At 44.6% G+C, this 18,524-nt stretch overlaps 1 protein-coding gene and 1 pseudogene across 7 annotated transcripts in view; one reads left to right on the forward strand and one right to left on the reverse strand.

Annotated features, from left to right (window-relative positions):
- FACE2 (farnesylated protein-converting enzyme 2) overlaps nt 1-18,524 on the reverse strand; it is a 48,197-nt gene that overhangs the window by 11,603 nt on the left and 18,070 nt on the right. For all 6 annotated transcript variants that reach the window (XM_086491109.1, XM_086491110.1, XM_086491112.1 and 3 more), the window contains exons 5-7: nt 18,406-18,477; nt 17,285-17,347; nt 17,108-17,191 (exon numbers count right to left, since the gene is read on the reverse strand). In XM_086491109.1, the coding sequence (XP_086347235.1) occupies nt 17,108-17,191; nt 17,285-17,347; nt 18,406-18,477 (219 nt within the window). The remainder of the gene's footprint in view (nt 1-17,107; nt 17,192-17,284; nt 17,348-18,405; nt 18,478-18,524) is intronic.
- LOC147434658 (uncharacterized) lies at nt 40-4,274 on the forward strand (annotated as a pseudogene). Its single transcript, XR_015185374.1, has 5 exons — nt 40-1,157; nt 1,315-1,922; nt 2,024-2,388; nt 2,562-2,698; nt 2,870-4,274. The product of XR_015185374.1 is annotated as an uncharacterized LOC147434658 (transcript).

Here is an 18,524-nt window from a genome sequence, read left to right on the forward strand (position 1 = left end):
TTAACCCTCTTCTCCCTCTCTCCTCAAAACCTATATAAGGTTGCCCACCCTCTCTTCTTCTCCATATATCCCTCAAGCTCTCTCATTCATCTCCTTACCTACTCAAGCTCCCTCAAGCTCTCTCCATTCATCAAGGGCCAAGGCTTCAAGCTTTGGCACTCCATCAAGGCTTCAAGCTCCCTCATCTCCTTCAAGCTCTCCATTAATCCTTCAAGCTCTCTTCATCTCCTTCAAGCTCTCCATTATTCCTTAAGCTCCCGTCATCTCCATCCATCTCCTTCAAGCTCTCCATTACTCTAAAGTTCTCTCATCACTCCCCATCCCTCAAGCTCTACATAATGCCGCCCGCTCTTCATGAAGCCTTCAACAAGCATTGCCGCTACTTTGAAAGGGTGAAGAACAAGCAAAATGTTTGCAAATGGTATTGCAAATATTGCCCGAAGACCATGACCTCAAGCTCCACCCGCCTTATCATCCACTTGACCAAGATGGGAGGGGAAGCGGGTCCTTGTCCGAATATCCCCGACGACATTCTCCAAGAGTGCAAAGCAAAGTATCTCCCCTTGAAGACGCGCAAGGCGGTTGCAAAGGCATCGGAAGAGGTGGTTCCGCCCGACCATGATCTCTCCGATTCGGGAGAGGATGCTTCTCCATCAATGTCCGTTGCATCCGGCGGCGCTACCATGGCCTCCATCGAGGGTGGTAGCGTCTCAAAGAAAAGCAAAAGAAGTCATGGTGGGCGGCCTCCAAAGCAAGCTACTCTTGCACAAACGGTGGGTGGAACTTCCAGTCCATTGTCTTTCCTCAAAGAGAGGCAACGACAAGCGGAGATAGAGATTGCACGCACCATCATTGAGTGCAATCTCTCTTTTCATATTCTTCGCACGGATCGTTGGAAACGCATGGTGAAGGCTATTGCCGTGGTTGGTCCATGTGAAGGGTGGACGGGAGTGTCATACCATGACATGCGCACCAAAAAGCTTGATGAAGAGAGGGCAAGAATCGACAAGTCTCTTGACCCTGTGCGTGCCGGATGGGTAAAGTATGGTTGCTCTATTCTCACCGATGGATGGAGTGACCGCAAGAAGAGAGGAATCATTAATATCCTTGTCTCATGCCCTCTTGGCACCTACTTCTTGCGAGCGGTTGATGCGGGAGCAAGGGGGAAAAAGGTCACGGGTGCCTTCATTTACCGCCACATTCGTCAAGCCATAAAAGAGGTAAAAAAATTTATTCCACTCTCAAGTATCTACTATTTTCAATTTTGTCTTTTGCCTTGGCTCTTCTCACTTTCCCTTCTTTCTCCATATGTAGATCGGTCCAAGCAACGTCATTCAAGTAATCACCGACAATGCCTCCAATTGTGCTTCCATGGCCAAAAAGCTAGAGGCGGAGTATCCACACATAGTATGGACTCCATGTGCATCACATTGCATTGACCTCCTCTTGGAGGACATTGGCGACCTACCTTGGGTGAAGGACATTCTATCCCAAGCCCTCTCCATCGTCAACTTCATCAACAAAAAGGTGAGAGTACTTGCGATATATCGCACTTACTCCGGCTTGGAGTTGAAGAAGCCTTCCGCAACACGCTTTGCCGCTATGTGGCTCCTCCTTGAGCGCCTCTATGATGTGCAAACCAACTTGCAAAAGACAATGGTCTCAGATGAGTTCAAAGCATGGATTGTAGAAGAGACCCAATCATCCCAACAAGATGCAAAGGCCATCCAACGGCTTTGCTTGAAGGAGGAGTTTTGGCAAGAGGTCAAGGGTCTTGTCATGGTGGTATTGCCATTGTATAAGGTGCTTCGGATGACTGACATGGAAGGGTCTACCATAGGTCTCCTTTACCACTTCATGGAGGAGGCTTACAAGGAGATTGAGAGATCCACCATTCTTGATGGAGCACCCGATGGTTCACGGTAAACATATCACCTTATGATTTATGTAAATTGTAAGTTGTCTTTTTCTATCTACGGTTCTACCCTTCCATGCTTGACTATCTTTCTCTCTCTCTTTGTAGTGATGTGTTGGAGGACTCTCCAAAGAGAGATGACATTCTCTTCCTTGTTAAAAAGCGGTGGGATTGGATGAGGCGACCAATCCATGGCTTTGCCGCCCTCTTGCATCCGGCTTTCAAAAAGCCATCCATCTTTGCGGATCAAGCACTTCAAGAGGAGCGCGACAAGTACCTTCCAAAGATACTCAATGAAGAACACCATGGAGAGTTTCTCCAAGAGCTCATCAACTATGGAGACCAAAGAGGCACGGCATTCGCTTCCTCGGTGTGTTGGAAGAGGGATTCGTTAGTGAAGCCTCTTTTTTGGTGGGAATGTTGGCTATCAATTGCCTCACCTTCAAAGGGTGGCATTGAGGGTTCTTGGACAGGTATATCATATATATTAATAATTATACATAATACCATACCATAAATTATAAATTTATAATCTCAATCATGTCATCATTTGACATTCATCATTCATGTGACATAAGTCACCTCTCAATTGAAAATTCCCACAATTCAAATCTCATGCCTCTCTTCTATCATCTATGTGCTCTAGGATTGCTCATCGGGTGCATGTGAGCAGAATTGGTCGGCGTATTCTCTTATACACACCAAGATCCGCAACAAGCTTTCTACGAAGCAATTGGAGCGGCTTATCTATTGTCGCTCCAATTTACGCATGTTGAGGTCCATGCATGAGATGTCCATGGCTAGGCAGGTAATTGAGTTGGCTACATCATACTCTTTATTTATGCTTTCACATGTATGATGTATCACGTGCTCATATTTTTGGCATGCCAAATTGCTAACTCCATTAATCTTCTTGCATGTTGTAAATGACAAATAGGTGAATGTAGATGAATGCAAGCTCTCCATTGAGACTCTTAAGAGTCTCAACAAAGATCGCGATCCAGAGGAGGAGCAAATATTTCGAGACCTCTACTTGGAGTTGGAGGAGATTGATCGCCGTGTCTCTCGCACACGGTCCCGCAAGAAGGTGGTTGTGCGAGCTTTGGCAACTACAGGTAGAGGAGCTTCCACTTCGGTTGCTCGTGGGAGTGAAAGAGCGTCGGCACGGACACCCAGGTCCTATGTGCGGCGAGGCTCGGGTAGCGGATCTACTATGGCGGACACCACTTTGGAGAATGTGTCCATTTCTAGGCCTGCGGATCCTAGAGAGCCACAGTTTGATGATGAGGGCAACATCCTTAGTGAGGGAGATTATGGTCTTGCATCTAGTGCATCTGATGCAAGTAGTGATGAGGATGATGCAGCTACCTCTAGCTCAAGCTCGAACCACAACTCCGGTGATGAGAGCGATATGAGCACTTAGAACTCTCTCTTTATGCTTTAAAGTTTGCACCCATGGGCCATGAGACTATGAGTTGTGTGACGTGTCACTACTTTTTTGTACTACTTTTTGTCACTTGTATCTCTCGAGCCTCGACTCTCTACTTATGTAATGAATTATGAAATCAAATGCAATCATGATCATCTTTTTTCGAACATTGCCGTTTCCAATGTCCATGGCCAAATCTTTAATGTTCTTACTTGTAAGACATGTCCTTTAAGTTGTATGTACTTAATACTAAGTAGTTACTCATAATAGAGTAAAAGCTCTGAAAAATATATGATTTATTTTTTTGCATCGTACGTTACTTCAACGTACGTCTAATTTTTTTTAGTTCGATTAGTACCGCACGTCTTCGTACGTGTAACCATCGTACGTGACCGTACGTGTCAACTATGCCTTTGTCTAGTCGTACTCGTTCAGGCTCTCGCCATGCATCTTATGTATCAGATTGTTATGCTTTGGCTGTGTCTAGTTTACATGATGTTGAGGAGCCTCTGTCTTTTGATGAAGCACAGAATTCAGAAAATTGGATGGCTGCCATGCAATCAGAATATGATACACTTATACAAAATGACACATGGACTTTATGTGATTTGCCTCCTGGCAAAAAGGCCATTGGTACGAAGTGGGTTTACAAGTTGAAACGCAAGCCGGATGGTGAGATCGATCGCCATAAGGCTCGACTTGTTGCAAAGGGTTATGCATAGCAAAAAGGCATAGATTATGCAGAGACTTTTGCTCCCACTTGTCGTATGACTACTGTGCGTTTTCTATGTGCATTGGCAACTCATTTTGGTTGGGGTGTACATCAATCAGACATTGTTACTGCTTTCTTGAATGGTGACATATATGAAGAAGTTTATGTAACGCAACCTCACGGTTTTGTCATAAAAGGACAAGAGGACAAAGTATGGGTTGAAGCTGTCACAAAGTGATGACGTGGCGGACAGCAGAAACCCTAATTTCTGCCAGAAACCCTAAAATTCCTGCAAACCCTAATTTCTGCCAAAACCCTAATTTCCAGAAATCGCGGAGGCTAAAATATATATATATATATATATATATATATATATATATATTGAAATGATGAGCGACGCGAATTTTGCTTTTTTTATATAAAAAAAGTTTATATAAAAAAAGAAAAGACTCTAAAGAGAGAGAGAGAGGACTACTGCTTTTGATTTTAAAAGCTTTTGGGGCTCTGCTTTTGGGCATCCCTTGTAACCTTTAAATAAGTGGTGAGGGTCTCACTTCTGAGAGCATCTGGACGCAGAGTTTGAGAGTGAAACCCTAACCGCTCTCTTGTACTTTGATGATTGATTAATACAAAAAGAAATACCGAAAGGGGCGCCAGTCTTTGGGGCCAATATCTCTAGGCACGGAACTCCGCCAGGCCAGTGCAAATCTATTGTGATCTGCGAATTGTTTTGAAGTGGTTATTTGGTGCTGTCGCGGTTGATTCTTGACTTGGAGTGTCCAAGTCTGTTACAGTGGTATCAGAGCACGGCCGATTTCTCTTCTACGAGAAATCCGATCCCCGAATTTTTTTTTCCCGCCGCACCTATGGCTTCAAGCAATGATCAGTCGACTCCCTCTGCATCTGGAGATGCGGACAGGGATCATAACGAAGATTCCGGCAAAGAGTATGGCCCACCTTGGCCTACTTAGGCGGAGCGGCGAGAGATAGAGCGTCGCCAGTTGATCGGCGATGCAACAAAGATGATGCTCAATTTTGCCAAGGACCCGAAGATGGCAAAATATATGAACCAGACCTCTTTGGAAGAGGTACAGATGGAGTGGCAAAGAACCACAACACCACTCCCGAAACCCGCTCTCAAGAACCTTCTGCCTCCAAGAAAATATACGGAGAAGGAACTGGAGAACGTGGTTGATGCACGGATTGCTCAGCTTTTTGACGCGCAAAAGAAAGCCAAAAAGCACGGCAAAAAAGCAGAAGAAAAGCACTGACTTTCCAGGTTATTTGGTCGTCGGTCGACTTTTGACAAGGCAAAGAAACAGAAGAAGCGTGCTCGATTTGAAGGAGTTCCCAGTTCTTCTTCTTCTTCTTCTGATAGTTCTTCTAGCTCCTCGGATTCGAGCGAAGAAGACAGAAAAGGTAAAAAGCGAAGTAAGAAACAAAGCTTCGGAAAGGGCAAGAAAACGGCAAAGAAGGCTACATCTCGCCCAGAGACTGACAGTTCTACTGAGGACTCGTCTACAGACAGCTCAGATTCCGATGACGGAAAGATTTATGCGAACAAGAAGAATTTTTACAAAGCCAACCAGTATGACTTTCTCGAAGATAAAAGCAAGAAATTCCGAGAGTTTAAAGAAGGTGGCCACTCGATCAAGTTTGATACTTTTCAAGATACTCAGATGCTTCGAAGGCTTTGTCTTTTATACAACAGTTTGACATCGCTTTCGTGGGAGGACGCTATTCAGAGCACTCCAAGATTCGGAGAGCTACCTCTTACCTTAAGGGGAATGCTCATACTTGGTGGTCCACACTTCTTTTAACAAGAGTGTGCCAGTTAAATGGCTGAAATTTAAGAAGCTTTTTATTTCTTCTTGGTTGACGCAAGAATATGAACGAGATGTACGAGCTGCTTGGAACCATCTTCGGATGACCAAGAAAGATACAATCAATGCTTATTGTGAAAGATTCTGGAGCTCTTTTCTACCCGCCTCTTCATTCAAGAAGATCTCATTCAGAGAATAGATTGAGCGGTTTACCTTGGGTCTACCTACAGAGATCCGAGATCACTGCTTGGAACAGAAGTCAACTTCTATTCAGGAGTTGATGAGTCATGCGAAGCAGGGCTTTGCCATTCACTCTGGCAGTCTGACCTACCCCACAGATGAGGCCATGACACAACTAGCCGAACAGACTTTTGGGAATGAAAGTAGAAAGAAAAAGAGCAACCCGGAGAAAAATGATGCACGACCCAAGCTTACTCCTGAGGAGAGAGCTCGCTTCATCAGAGAGGGAAAGTGCTTTGGATGCGGGGAACATGGACATATCTCCGCGAAGTGCCCTATAAGGCACAGAAAGAACAGAATGATAAAGACGACGACAGGTCTGAGAGTTCAAGAGCAGCTGAGGAATGTGGCAGAAAAAGGCAGATAGAAAAGCAGAACAGATACCACATGGCATGGGACCTGCACGGAATCTAATGAATGAAAGTACAAACTTTGCCGCTTTTGGGGCAAAGTCAAGGATCAGGAAGCTCTTTTAAAGGAGCCAAGGCCAACTTCTTCTCACTTGGAATTGGCGGCTCAATTTGGAATTACGCCTGACAGACTGACGCCACAGGCAGAGGTAGTTCGACTGGCACCCGGATGGGATGTTGCCATTACACCGAGCATTGGCAAACTTTGTTTGCAATGACAGGGGTGTTCAGGGCACGCGAGTAACGTTCTACTTAGGATCCCTTGGTACCACAAGAACTACGCCATGGTTGACTACCGGGCCGAGAAAGCGACTTTGATAAATGAAGGGCTTAGAGATTGTACTTGATGAACTTCAGTTTCTTACTCATTCTTTTGGGAGAGAACTGAAGGATGGATAAAGGTTGAATATGTTTTGACTTGATCAAAAGAACGCCAAGATTTTTCTCCACTCATGCCGATTGCTTTCCAGAGGGCCTGAAGGTCAGACCATTGATCTAATACCTGGAAGCACGCCACCGAATCGGCCACCTTACCGTGTGAGCCGAGTACAGAATGAAAAGATTATGAACCCAGTGAAAGACCTCTTGGAAAAGGGTCTTGTCCAGCCTAGTACTTCACCGTATTGCTCTCCAGTGTTGTTGGTTTTGAAGAAAGACGGATCTTGGAGAATGTGCATCGATTATAGCGCTCTCAACGAAATCACCATCAAGAACAGATTTCCGATTCCTAGGATCGATGATATACTCGACAAGTTACAGGGATCCTCGTGCTTTAGCAGGATTGACTTGAAGAGTGGATATCATCAGATCAGGATAGCGCCAGGAGATGTCTACAAGACAGCTTTTCGGACAACTTTTGGGTTATTTGAGTTTTTCGTGATGCCTTTTGGCTTAACCAATGCTCCTGCGACATTTAACCGGATGATGGACAGGATTTTCGAGAGTACAGGCTATTTGTTGGCACTTTCTTTGACGACATCATTGTTTTCTCCAAGAATGAGGCAGAACAAAGAGATCATCTGCTTCAAGTCTTTCAGGCATTACGATATCACACGTTAGTGATTAATGCAAAGAAAAGTGAATTTTTCCTACCAAAGATACACTTTTTGGGACACATTGTGTCAGCACAGCAGGAGTGCAAATGGACCCGGCCAAGATAGAGACTATCCGTGATTGGCCCGATTTGAGGAATGTCCATGAAGTTAGAAGCTTCTTGGGACTGTGTTCGTACTACAGGAGGTTCATACGAAAGTTTGCAGAGGTTGCTTCCCCTTTGCATACCTTGACACAGAAAGGAGTACCTTTTTCGTGGAGACCGACAGAGGTGACTGCCTTTCAGACATTGAAAGAGAAATTGACTACAGGACCTGTTTTGACTTTGTCGGACTTGCAGATGTCATTTGAAGTATTATTGTGATGCTTGTGGTCGTAGTCTGGGTACGGTCTTGATGCAAGAAGGCCATGTCATAGCTTACAAGAGCCGTTTGTTCTCTAAGCCGGAGATGACAGCACAGATTTATGAGAAAGAGCTATTGGCGGTTATCCATGCTCTTACTCAGTGGCGGCATTACCTACTCGGAGCGGATTTTACTGTCTTTACAAACCATCAGAGTTTGCGCTACTTCTTGTCACAGAAGCAGCTTTCGGAAAAGCAGATGCGGTGGGCGAACATCTTGTCACAGTTCCACTTCCAAATTGTCCATGTGCAGGGACAGAAGAATGTGGTGGCAGATGCTTTGTCTCGGAAACCGTTGGTTCTGGCTGTTTCCGCGATACATCATAGGAGCTTCGAGGATATGGTCGATCAGTATGCCACACATACAGATTTTGCAGATATTTTCACACGGATACGGGATGGGGAGACAATAGCTGGATACTCCCTTTGCGAAGGCTACTTCATGAAAAAGACTATGTTGTGCGTTACACAGACGTTGAGGGAAAGGGTTATGACTAAATGCCACTGTCCACCTTTTACGGGTCACCGCGGCATTGCTACCACCATGAAGGGGGTAGAGAGATACTTCTTTGAGCCGAGACTAAAAAAGGATGTGGAAGAGTTTGTGCGCAGTTGCTTGGTATGCCAGAAGGTCAAGTTTGACAGGCATCAGGCACAGGGATTGTTACAGCCTTTACCCCACCCACCCACCCCTGGGAAAGTATTGCAATGGATTTCATTTTTGATCTCCCAAGAACACAAAATGATCACGATGATTTTCCGATTACATGGCACGTATAAGACGATTGTCTCCGACAGAGACCCCAGATTTATGAGTTTGTTTTGGAAGGCAATTTGGGAGAACATTGGCACGCAGTTGCAGTTCTCGTCATCGTTCCACTTGCAGACTGACGGGCAATTTGAGATTGCCAATTCAGTGATTTTAGATTTATTGAAGTCTTGTATCTCGAATCAGAAGACTCAATGGGAAAAGAACCTATCTTTGGTGGAATTTGCCTACAGTAACACGGTACACTCTTCGACGGGGAAGACGCCATGTGAGATTGTTGAAAGTGCTGCGAAGGTTCTATCCTTCCTGAGCACGAAAGATTAGATATTGGAAGCGGATGAATATTCGCGAGATTTGGATACAGCTTTTGCCAAGGTTTGCGAGACTTTGAACGAGTCTCAAGAACGACAGAAAAAGGCAGCGGATCGCCATCGTCGCGACTTGAAATTGAAGGAGGATGATTGGGTGCTCTTATTTTTGAGAAGGCACGCCTACGAAAGAAAAAGGGAAAGGAGAGGCTTTTTCCAAAGCTTAGTATGCGATACTACGGACCTTTCCAGATTACTGAAAAGATAAATGATGTCTCCTTCCGATTGAACCTGCCAGATACTTGGAGGATTCATAATGCATTGCATGTGAGTCTCTTGAACCCTGTTAAGGGTGATGTGCCTGATGATGGGGAGCCTAATGAGCAACCCGAAGTGGAAGAAAACGAGGAGATCCTTGTTCTGAACAGATTTTGGCACATAACGATACGAAGAAAGGTAAAGTCCGAAGGCGGTTCTTGGTTTAGTTCAAGAGCTTTCCTGCATTTGATGCGAAGTGGATGGAGGAGGAGGACCTAGCAGATACTCCTCGGATTGTGAAACTTTACCCCGATGTTTTGGTTTAGCATAGTCTACTCCAAACAGAACCCAGAAATTCAGCTTGGCCGGAGATCTGGTGCAGTGGGATGCACAAGAGGGGAGTCACTCCGCTCCCTTGTCAACAGATGCCTCGATTTTGATACTAAAGTCACTGATGTCTCTTTGAGCTTCAGGGATACTGAGAGCTGACAGTATTCTGCTTGATGACTTTATGAAATGGAATTCCTGATAATGATACTGATTTGTTCTTGACTTCTTGTGAGTGCAGGAACTGATAGCCGAAATGACTGCAGCATTTTGGTCTGATTGATCTCGAATAGACATGGTTGCAATAGGGGTTAGTCAATCGGACATCGATGAGGTCCCGATTGGACCTAGATGTGATTGCTAGCTACATTGCCGATAAATCATGGTCTAAGATCCGAATGAATGTTGAATGTCATGTGATGTCCTGTGATGTCTGGTGATGTCCTGTGATGTCGTGTGATATGACTGTCGATTTCGTACATGTGCTAGATGTGTGTTCCTAGTACGTAGGTACTAACAATCAGTGTCTGCTAAGACGGTTTATGGCTTTTGTCAGTTTTGCAGGCGTAATCGCGGTCGATTACAATGCTTTCAAGAGGGGGGTATGTCACAAAGTGATGACGTGGACTGCAAAAACCCTAATTTTTGCCAAAAAACCCTAAAATTCCTGCAAACCCTAATTTCTGCCAAAAACCCTAATTTTTGGAAATCGCGGAGGCTATGAAAAAAAAAAATTTGAAATGATGAGCGACACGAATTTTGCTCTAAAGAGAGAGAGAGGACTACTGCTTTTGATTTTAAAAGCTTTTGGGGCTCTGCTTTTGGGCATCCCTTGTAACCTTTAAATAAGTGGCGAGGGTCTCACTTCTGAGAGCATCTTGACGCAAAGTCTAAGAGTGAAACCCTAACCGCTCTCTTGTACTTTGATGATTGATTAATACAAAAAGAAATACCGAAAGGGGCGCCAGTCTTTGGGGCCAATATCTCTAGGCACGGAACTCCGCTGGGCCAGTGCAAATCTGTTGTGATCTGTGAATTGTTTTGAAGTGGTTATTTGGTGTTGTCGCGGTTGATTCTTGACTTGGAGTGTCCAAGTCTTTTACAATAGCAATCTCCTCGTGCTTGGTATGAGAAAGCTGACACTCATTTGGTTAACCGAGGCTTTCGTAACAGTCCAACAAAAAGCACATTGTATGTAAAGCGTGAGGATGATGTACTTCTCATTGTGGTTCTTTATGTCGATGATTTGTTGATCACTGGACCAAATGAGAGACATATTGCTGAATTTAAGGCTGATTTGAATGCTACTTTCAAGATGAAAGATTTGGGGTTGTTGCATCATTACTTGGGTATACAGTTTAAGCAGTGTGATGGTGGTATTGCCTTGTGTCAGAAAAGTTACATAGAGACATTGCTATGTAAGTTTGGACTTGAGGATTGCAAACCTATTGCCACTCCCATGGAAACAGGTTTGAAGTTGAGTCTACATGATGCTGGCGATCCTGCTGATGTCACTCTTTACCAAACTGCTGTTGGCTGCCTCATTTATGTATGCAACACGAGGCCGGATATTCAGTTTGCAATCTCACAGGTCAGCAGATTTATGCATAGCCCAGGGTCTAAGCAATGACAGGCTGTCAGGAGGATTTACATCTTGGCTTGTTTTATCCCAAGGGGGGATCATTGCCGCCAGACTTACATGCTTTTTCGGACTCAGATTGGGCTGGTTGTTTTGACGCGAGTGTCCACGAGTGGTTTTTGTTTCATGCTTGGCAATTCATGTATATCATGGTTGAGCAAGAAGCAACCTACTGTGGCCACTTCGAGTTGTGAGGCTGAGTACAGAGCAGTCTTCACAACTACGGTTGAGTGTGTATGGCTCAGACGCCTTATGGCTGATTTGGGTGTTGGACAGGACACTGCCAACACTATCTACACTGACAGTCAGAGCGCATTGGCAGTAGCGAGGAACCCAGTTTTTCATGCTCGCACAAAGCACATTGAGGTGCATTAACACTATGTCAGGGAGAGTCTCTCAGCAAGAGAGATCAGCTTGGCTTATGTGCCAACACAGGACAACCTTGCAGATCTTTTCACAAAGGCATTGTCTCGTGAGAAGCTTGAAGCTTTCCGCAAAGCTTTGGGCTTACTCCCATTTGTGGAGTGATCATGTCCTCAGGGCATGGCACTTCCCTATACTCATGTGCCAGCTCTCGTTCACCGCATCACTCCAGGGGGGATTTGTTACCATATACATGTGGTAGTGATGTGTGTGAACACACTAGGACCACCGGGGCATTTTTCCCCTCTTTAGGAGGTTTTTTCCCCCGTGCATTGTATATACGCCCATCACTCTAGGGCTATCTATCTTTCCATTGCACACTAAGTAATACACTCTCTATTGTGTGCCTTGAGCTTCCTTCGTCTTCTCCAAGCTGTGTGTGTCTCTCTGCAACTTCCTTCTTAAGTGCAATGTGGTTGGCAATGGGAATACGCCAATGACCTACATCTGCAATCACAACATACTGCTTTCCTTTATGATCAAAGGACAGGGTTTTCTGAACATAATCAGGGATGGGATGCATCTTGTAGTGCCAAGGCACTCCCAAGATTACATCACATCCCTCAAGTAAAGCTAATAAGAAAGATAAAGCCTTTTGCGAGGCATCATGCAACCCAGCTTCAAACTTCCGCATCTTCTTTGAATCTTCAATCTTCTTGAATAAAGTAACTTTCAGAAGAATGCTGCAAAACTTATCCACACATTGTGGAACAATTCTGTTCTCTAACTGAGAAAGTCAGTCCCATTCTTTCTTTACTTCTTGCTCAAAATCTGGAGGAAGAAAATGAGCATAGAATGCCTTCTTGAAGAGAGTCCAATCTTGAGGTTTGTGTTTTTCTAGGATCAGAGTCAGCCACCGAAAGGTCAAGCTCGCATCTCTCTCTCTCTCTCTCTCTCTCTCTCTCTCTCTCTCTCTCTCTCTCTCTCTCTCTCTCTCTCTCTCTCTCTCTCTCTCTCTCTCTCTCTCTCTCTCTCTCTCTCTCTCTCTCTCTCTCTCTCTCTCTCCTCTCTCTCTCTCTCTCTCTCTCTCTCTCTCTCTCTCTCTCTCTCTCTCTCTCTCTCTCTCTCTCTCTCTCTCTCTCTCTCTCTCTCTCCTCTCTCTCTCTCTCTCTCTCTCTCTCTCTCTCTCTCTCTCTCTCTCTCTCTCTCTCTCTCTCTCTCTCTCTCTCTCTCTCTCTCTCTCTCTCTCCTCTCTCTCTCTCTCTCTCTCTCTCTCTCTCTTCTCTCTCTCTCTCTCTCTCTCTCTCTCTCTCTCTCTCTCTCTCTCTCTCTCTCTCTCTCTCTCTCTCTCTCTCTCTCCTCTCTCTCTCTCTCTCTCTCTCTCTCTCTCTCTCCTCTCTCTCTCTCTCTCTCTCTCTCTCTCTCTCTCTCTCCTCTCTCTCTCTCTCTCTCTCTCTCTCTCTCTCTCTCTCTCTCTCTCTCTCTCTCTCTCTCTCTCTCTCTCTCTCTCTCTCTCTCTCTCTCTCTCTCTCTCTCTCTCTCTCTCTCTCTCTCTCTCTCTCTCTCTCTCTCTCTCTCTCTCTCTCTCTCTCTCTCTCTCTCTCTCTCTCTCTCTCTCTCTCTCTCTCTCTCTCTCTCTCTCTCTCTCTCTCTCTCTCTCTCGCGACATCGTTATATACGGTTCCTGGGCAGGATCCCCTTCCAGATCCTACAGAGCCATGTCCACCTACGAGCACCTTCTTTACCACTGAGATGGTAAAGAGAGCCATTGACAGGATGAGGACCAGGAGGGCTTACGATCATGACGGTCTAGTAGCGGAGCACTTTATACATGCTAGGGATATGCTGATGGAGGTTCTTGCAGTGTTGTTCAATCGTGCCATGTGTGAGGGATTACCTGAGACTTGAAGGTTGTCTACTATTGTGCCTATATTCAAGGCAGGTGATCCTACAGAGCCTGGAAATTACCGCACTATTATGGTTGGACACACACTGGCACGATTGTATGCATCCATTATTGAGCAGCAGTTGAGTAACTGGACAGAGGGTGAGGGTGTACGGGCAAAGGGACAGGCAGGTTTCAGGAGGGGTTTCTCCACTCTTGACCATATTCTGACACTCAGAGCTATCATTGAGGAGGGCAGGTCACATGGGAGACGGATTTATTGTAGCTTTGTGGATTTCCGCAAAGCATTTGACATGGTACCGAGAGCTCGACTGATGCGCAGACTGCAGGAGATGGGGGTGCCCATAGTGTTGATTTGGGGGATTATGGCTTTATACAGATCAGTGATGGGACATGTACGCACCCCAGAGGGGATATCTGACTTAGTTCACTCCACTATCGGGGTGAAACAGGGTTGCCCATTGTCTCCTACTCTATTTGGTATGTATGTTGATGAGGTGTCTGATTACATTGACAGAGAGGGTGATAGAGGTGCCCAGCTGGCAGGGACGTGGATCCCATTGTTGTTATATGCTGATGATATTGTCTTGATCTCTGACTCACCAGAGGGTATGCAGCGACAGTTGGATGCATTACACAGTTTTGCAGAGGATAGTGGATTGTCTGTAAACCTTGGTAAAACCAAGGTCATGGTGTTTAACACCACACCGCAGTGGATCAAGAGATCGGCACCGACCTTCACGTATGGTCAAGAGATTGTGGAGTATACAGATGCATACACTTACCTTGGGATAGTCTTCACTGGGCCGAGGTTTTCTTTGGGGAGAGCAGCAGAGACTAGACTGACCAGAGCTTATGTGGCCTTGGGAGGCTTGGAGAGGATGTGTTCGCAGGTTCAATTCCAGGAACCTCGGACAAAGTTATGGCTCTTTGATACTTTAGTAGCCTCAGCTATGATGTATGGGGTACAGGTATGGGGACCTTCTGTAGGCCAGGATGGTTGGAGACGTATGGAGAGGCCCTTGGTATCTATGATCTCCCGATTGATTAGAGCCAAGGCCTCCGTACCTCACGCGATCATTCGAGCAGAGCTAGCTGCCCCCCCCATGGAGATTGAGGCGCTTACCAGATCAGTGTCCTTTTTGCACAGCCTATGGGATACTACTAGAGACAGATATGCTAGACTGGCCCTTGAGTCTTCCAGACAGTTAGCTCTACAGGGGGACACTTCATGCTGGTATGCACAGATGACTTCATGGTTTCAGACGCATGGCTTCACCATGGACAGGTTGCCCCCTTTCCAGTATTCTCTTCAGGCACCCTCGCTGTCTCTTACACGGGTGGAGATCACTAGACTCATTCGTCAGGACCTGATCCAGCTCGACACCAGGAGGACATGGATAGAGCCGCCTCAGGAGTTGAGCACGAAGATGGCTTTCTATAGAGAGCATCTTCTCCACCTCACAGGAGATGGGTTTGTGATTCGACCCAGCTACATGGACACACATATGTCTCATGGTTTGCGTTGTGCCATTGGTCAGATACGCACATCCTCACATCAGCTCGAGATTGAGACTGGTAGATTCAGAGGGATACCAGCAGACAGCAGGATATGCCGATTATGCCAGAGAGAGCCAGAGACAGAGTTGCACTACATATGTCATTGCACAGTGTTCTATGAGATACGGGGGCGTTTCCACTGCTTATTCAGAGAGGGTTTTGGTCCTCTATCTAGGGTCATGAGTTATGAGGATCAGAGATGTCTTGGACTATATCTACTTGAGTTCCACAGGTATAGAGACACTTTACTGGGGAGAGCTAGAGAGAGGCAGTCCCAGAGACACATTACAGATTTCTTTTCACTAGATATGGGATAGCCAGAGGAGCAGCCACCACTGCAGAGCTCGTCCCACACTCATTCGACCACTACTGGCACTCTCATCGACCGAGCATTGGAGCTACAGAGATACAGACGACCGCGACTGAGGAGAGGAGCTACACAGCATCGACGGAGACTACAACAGAAGATTCGAGCCATACTCTCTCGACATCCAGAGTGCAGATGAGGATGGATCCTCACCATTTCTTCCATCTTTGTTTCACACACTGTTACATCCAGTTTACCGGGTACCTATTGTATCAGCTGCTACACCCACGTAGTTTTAGATTGTAGTAGTAGTAGTAGTATTTTGTTCCACTTCTAGTTCTTTTCTAGTTCTTTTGTACCCAGACATGGTATTAGATTCACTATTTTGTAACTGATTGGTCTCATAGGTCATTTTGGCCTTTTGAAGACGTTAATATAACATTTCATTTCATTTCTCTCTCTCTCTCTCGCCAAAAGGTATCTCCAAAAAGAGGGGTCGAAATTCCCTATGCAGGCATGATGCAACTAGAGGTGATGTCATCCCTTGAGTCAACCCTGAGTATAGTGTCTCTCCTATTGATGTAAAAGGCTTTGTTCAATGGAATGAAATTAAGGTGTTGTCAACATTATGAAAGGTTCTCTTCCTAGAATCCTCCCTTACCCCAAATTACCATGGGAACACTCCCGGGCCCCTCCCCCTTCTCAAGGGGGCCAGGTAAACACACAACTCACCCCTTACAAAGGAGGGCTACAACAGCAGTAGAAAGAGTGTTTGAACCCACAACCTGTGTTTTAAAGGCCAAACAATTTCCCTACTAGAGCACGTCCGATGGTTGGGAAATAAATCAAGTAACGCCCTTAGAAACTTGGCACAAGTGACTAAGGCCCTTAAAAGTTCAAAGTCAACCCGGCAGCTGCAAAAAACAGAGTCTTGATCCTATAAAAAGAGATTACAAGTGAGCCTAAAAAATGGTTCTGTACAACTTCATACCAGAAAGAACAGAACAAACAAGCCTACTTCCTTACCTAACCATGCGCTTCCATTGAAGCCTTAAAGAAGCCCAAATTCACTTCTAAAAAACTACAATGGTAGAAGATCCAGGGTAATCCTTGACAAGACTATATACATTCCAGCATCATCATAATAGTATCAACTAGGTATTTGCATCATCAGTGCGCCCTATAGTCGGGTAGAATTTAGCATAGCGAATGGTCTCACACATACCACCACACACAACAACATCCAAGCATAAACTTCATACAGAGGCCGATATCACTTTCACAAATATAATCTAAGGTAGCATGAGCATAATCTTCGTCCTTAAAAATTATTGAGTGTAACAAGGACAAAACAACCTTAATTAAGCAATCCACTGGGTTCACTGACTTCTGTCTCACCCTCCTAAAACAACACGAAACAAGCATGGCATGCTAGTTGATAGGAAACTAAAACTGCAAGGCAGAAGACCATAACTTCCATGATCAACTATAACAACCAAACACGAGTTCAATAACACTGAAGAACAGAAGATTAAAGCAGGAGTAACAATCACCTTATCAGAAAAGGATTGCAAATCAGGTACAACTAATGGTGTGAAAGAGCGCAACTAACGATATGAAACATGAAGGCAAAATTTTCAGCCCAAGAAGCAAGGAAATTAGACCAACAAGGTTAAGGAAATAACCTCCTCTTTGAAACACTCCTGGCAAATCAGGAAATCCCATTATGTTGCAGAAAACATGAGCAGCTAATGGTGCTAGAATGTTGCCTTCATAAAACACAGTACAGAAATTACAAAAATAGCCTTAAACAAGAAGCAAAATTATGGAACAAAGACTGCTTCTTTGAAGCAAATTAATACCTGTTCTAATGAGCAAAAAACAAGCATACCAACCAAAAATGGTCGTATACCCCAACTGGGCACCTGCGAAAGTATCACCAATGGCACATTACAAAAAGGTTATTTAATCCCGCAAACTTGAAGTGAAAAGAAACTTTCTCATAGATATATTTCCCCTGGACACGTGCATGCTGCACACACATACAAACCAAAATGACAAGAAAAACTGAAACAAACAAGAAGAACACAAGACAAGCAGACATGAGGAAAATTTAAAACGACAGAATGAGGGAAAACAGCTGACGAATGAACCAAAAACAGAAAACCGAAAACAATACACTCAGCAGAACAAAGAACTTATTAGCTTGTTAAAACAAGCCATAGGGAAGAAGTATGAAAGGTAATGCATCTCCTAGTGTTGGACATGTGTCTCTCAAGTGGGGCTTAAAAGTATTAAAGACTGAAAGAAATCATGCCATTGTTTGAAGGTTGGGATCTTGCAGACTTTAGAGCAACCTCCCAAGGTTTCATCCACTTTTTTAACTTTCTTTGGTTTAGCCTTGATAGAATTCATTTTTCTAAATAAACACATTTTCCTTTCAATTTACAAGCAAGATTTTACTTCTTCTCCCTTGTTTAGTCTAGACTTTTTGAATTTTTCAAGGGTAAACATGTAAGTTACACACACTTGTTAGAATTCTTATATGTTTTAACATGCCTACGTGATCTTGTGGAGACTTTTTGAAATTCTCAAGGGTAAAGATGTAAGTTACGCACACTTGCTAGGAGTCTTATATGTTTTAACGTGCCTACGTGATCTTGACCTTGTTATCACAAAAAACAAAACTTCTTCACACACATAGGAGAACTATCAGAACAGAGGTAAAAGTGAGCCATCATAAGGCTAGCACTCTAAACAAAAATGTGAAAATTTCAAGTGGCAGAAGTTAGTGTTCCCAGCACTGAACTGAGTGAGCTTCTCAGCTTGGCTGGAAATAGAATCAACAAATGCAAACAAAGCACAGAATATAAAGAGTACATTTTACCGCAATTCCCTTCAATCAATACCTATATTGAGTCACTTAAGCATAAAAGTATTGTGCTTATGTATCTTTTCCTTTTTTTTAAACTAGCTCACTTACCTACAATGAGAAAAGCCCTCTTCTTGTCTAAGTTCTGATGATGTACAAGTTCCCAGAAGTGGTTCACATGAGCTGCCCAACAACAAAAGTTTAAGGGAGGCAAACATACACCTCTATAC

Source organism: Adiantum capillus-veneris, chromosome 19 (assembly GCF_014529385.1).
Source record: "Adiantum capillus-veneris isolate H3 chromosome 19, ASM1452938v2, whole genome shotgun sequence".
Classification (NCBI taxonomy): Eukaryota; Viridiplantae; Streptophyta; class Polypodiopsida; order Polypodiales; family Pteridaceae; genus Adiantum; species Adiantum capillus-veneris.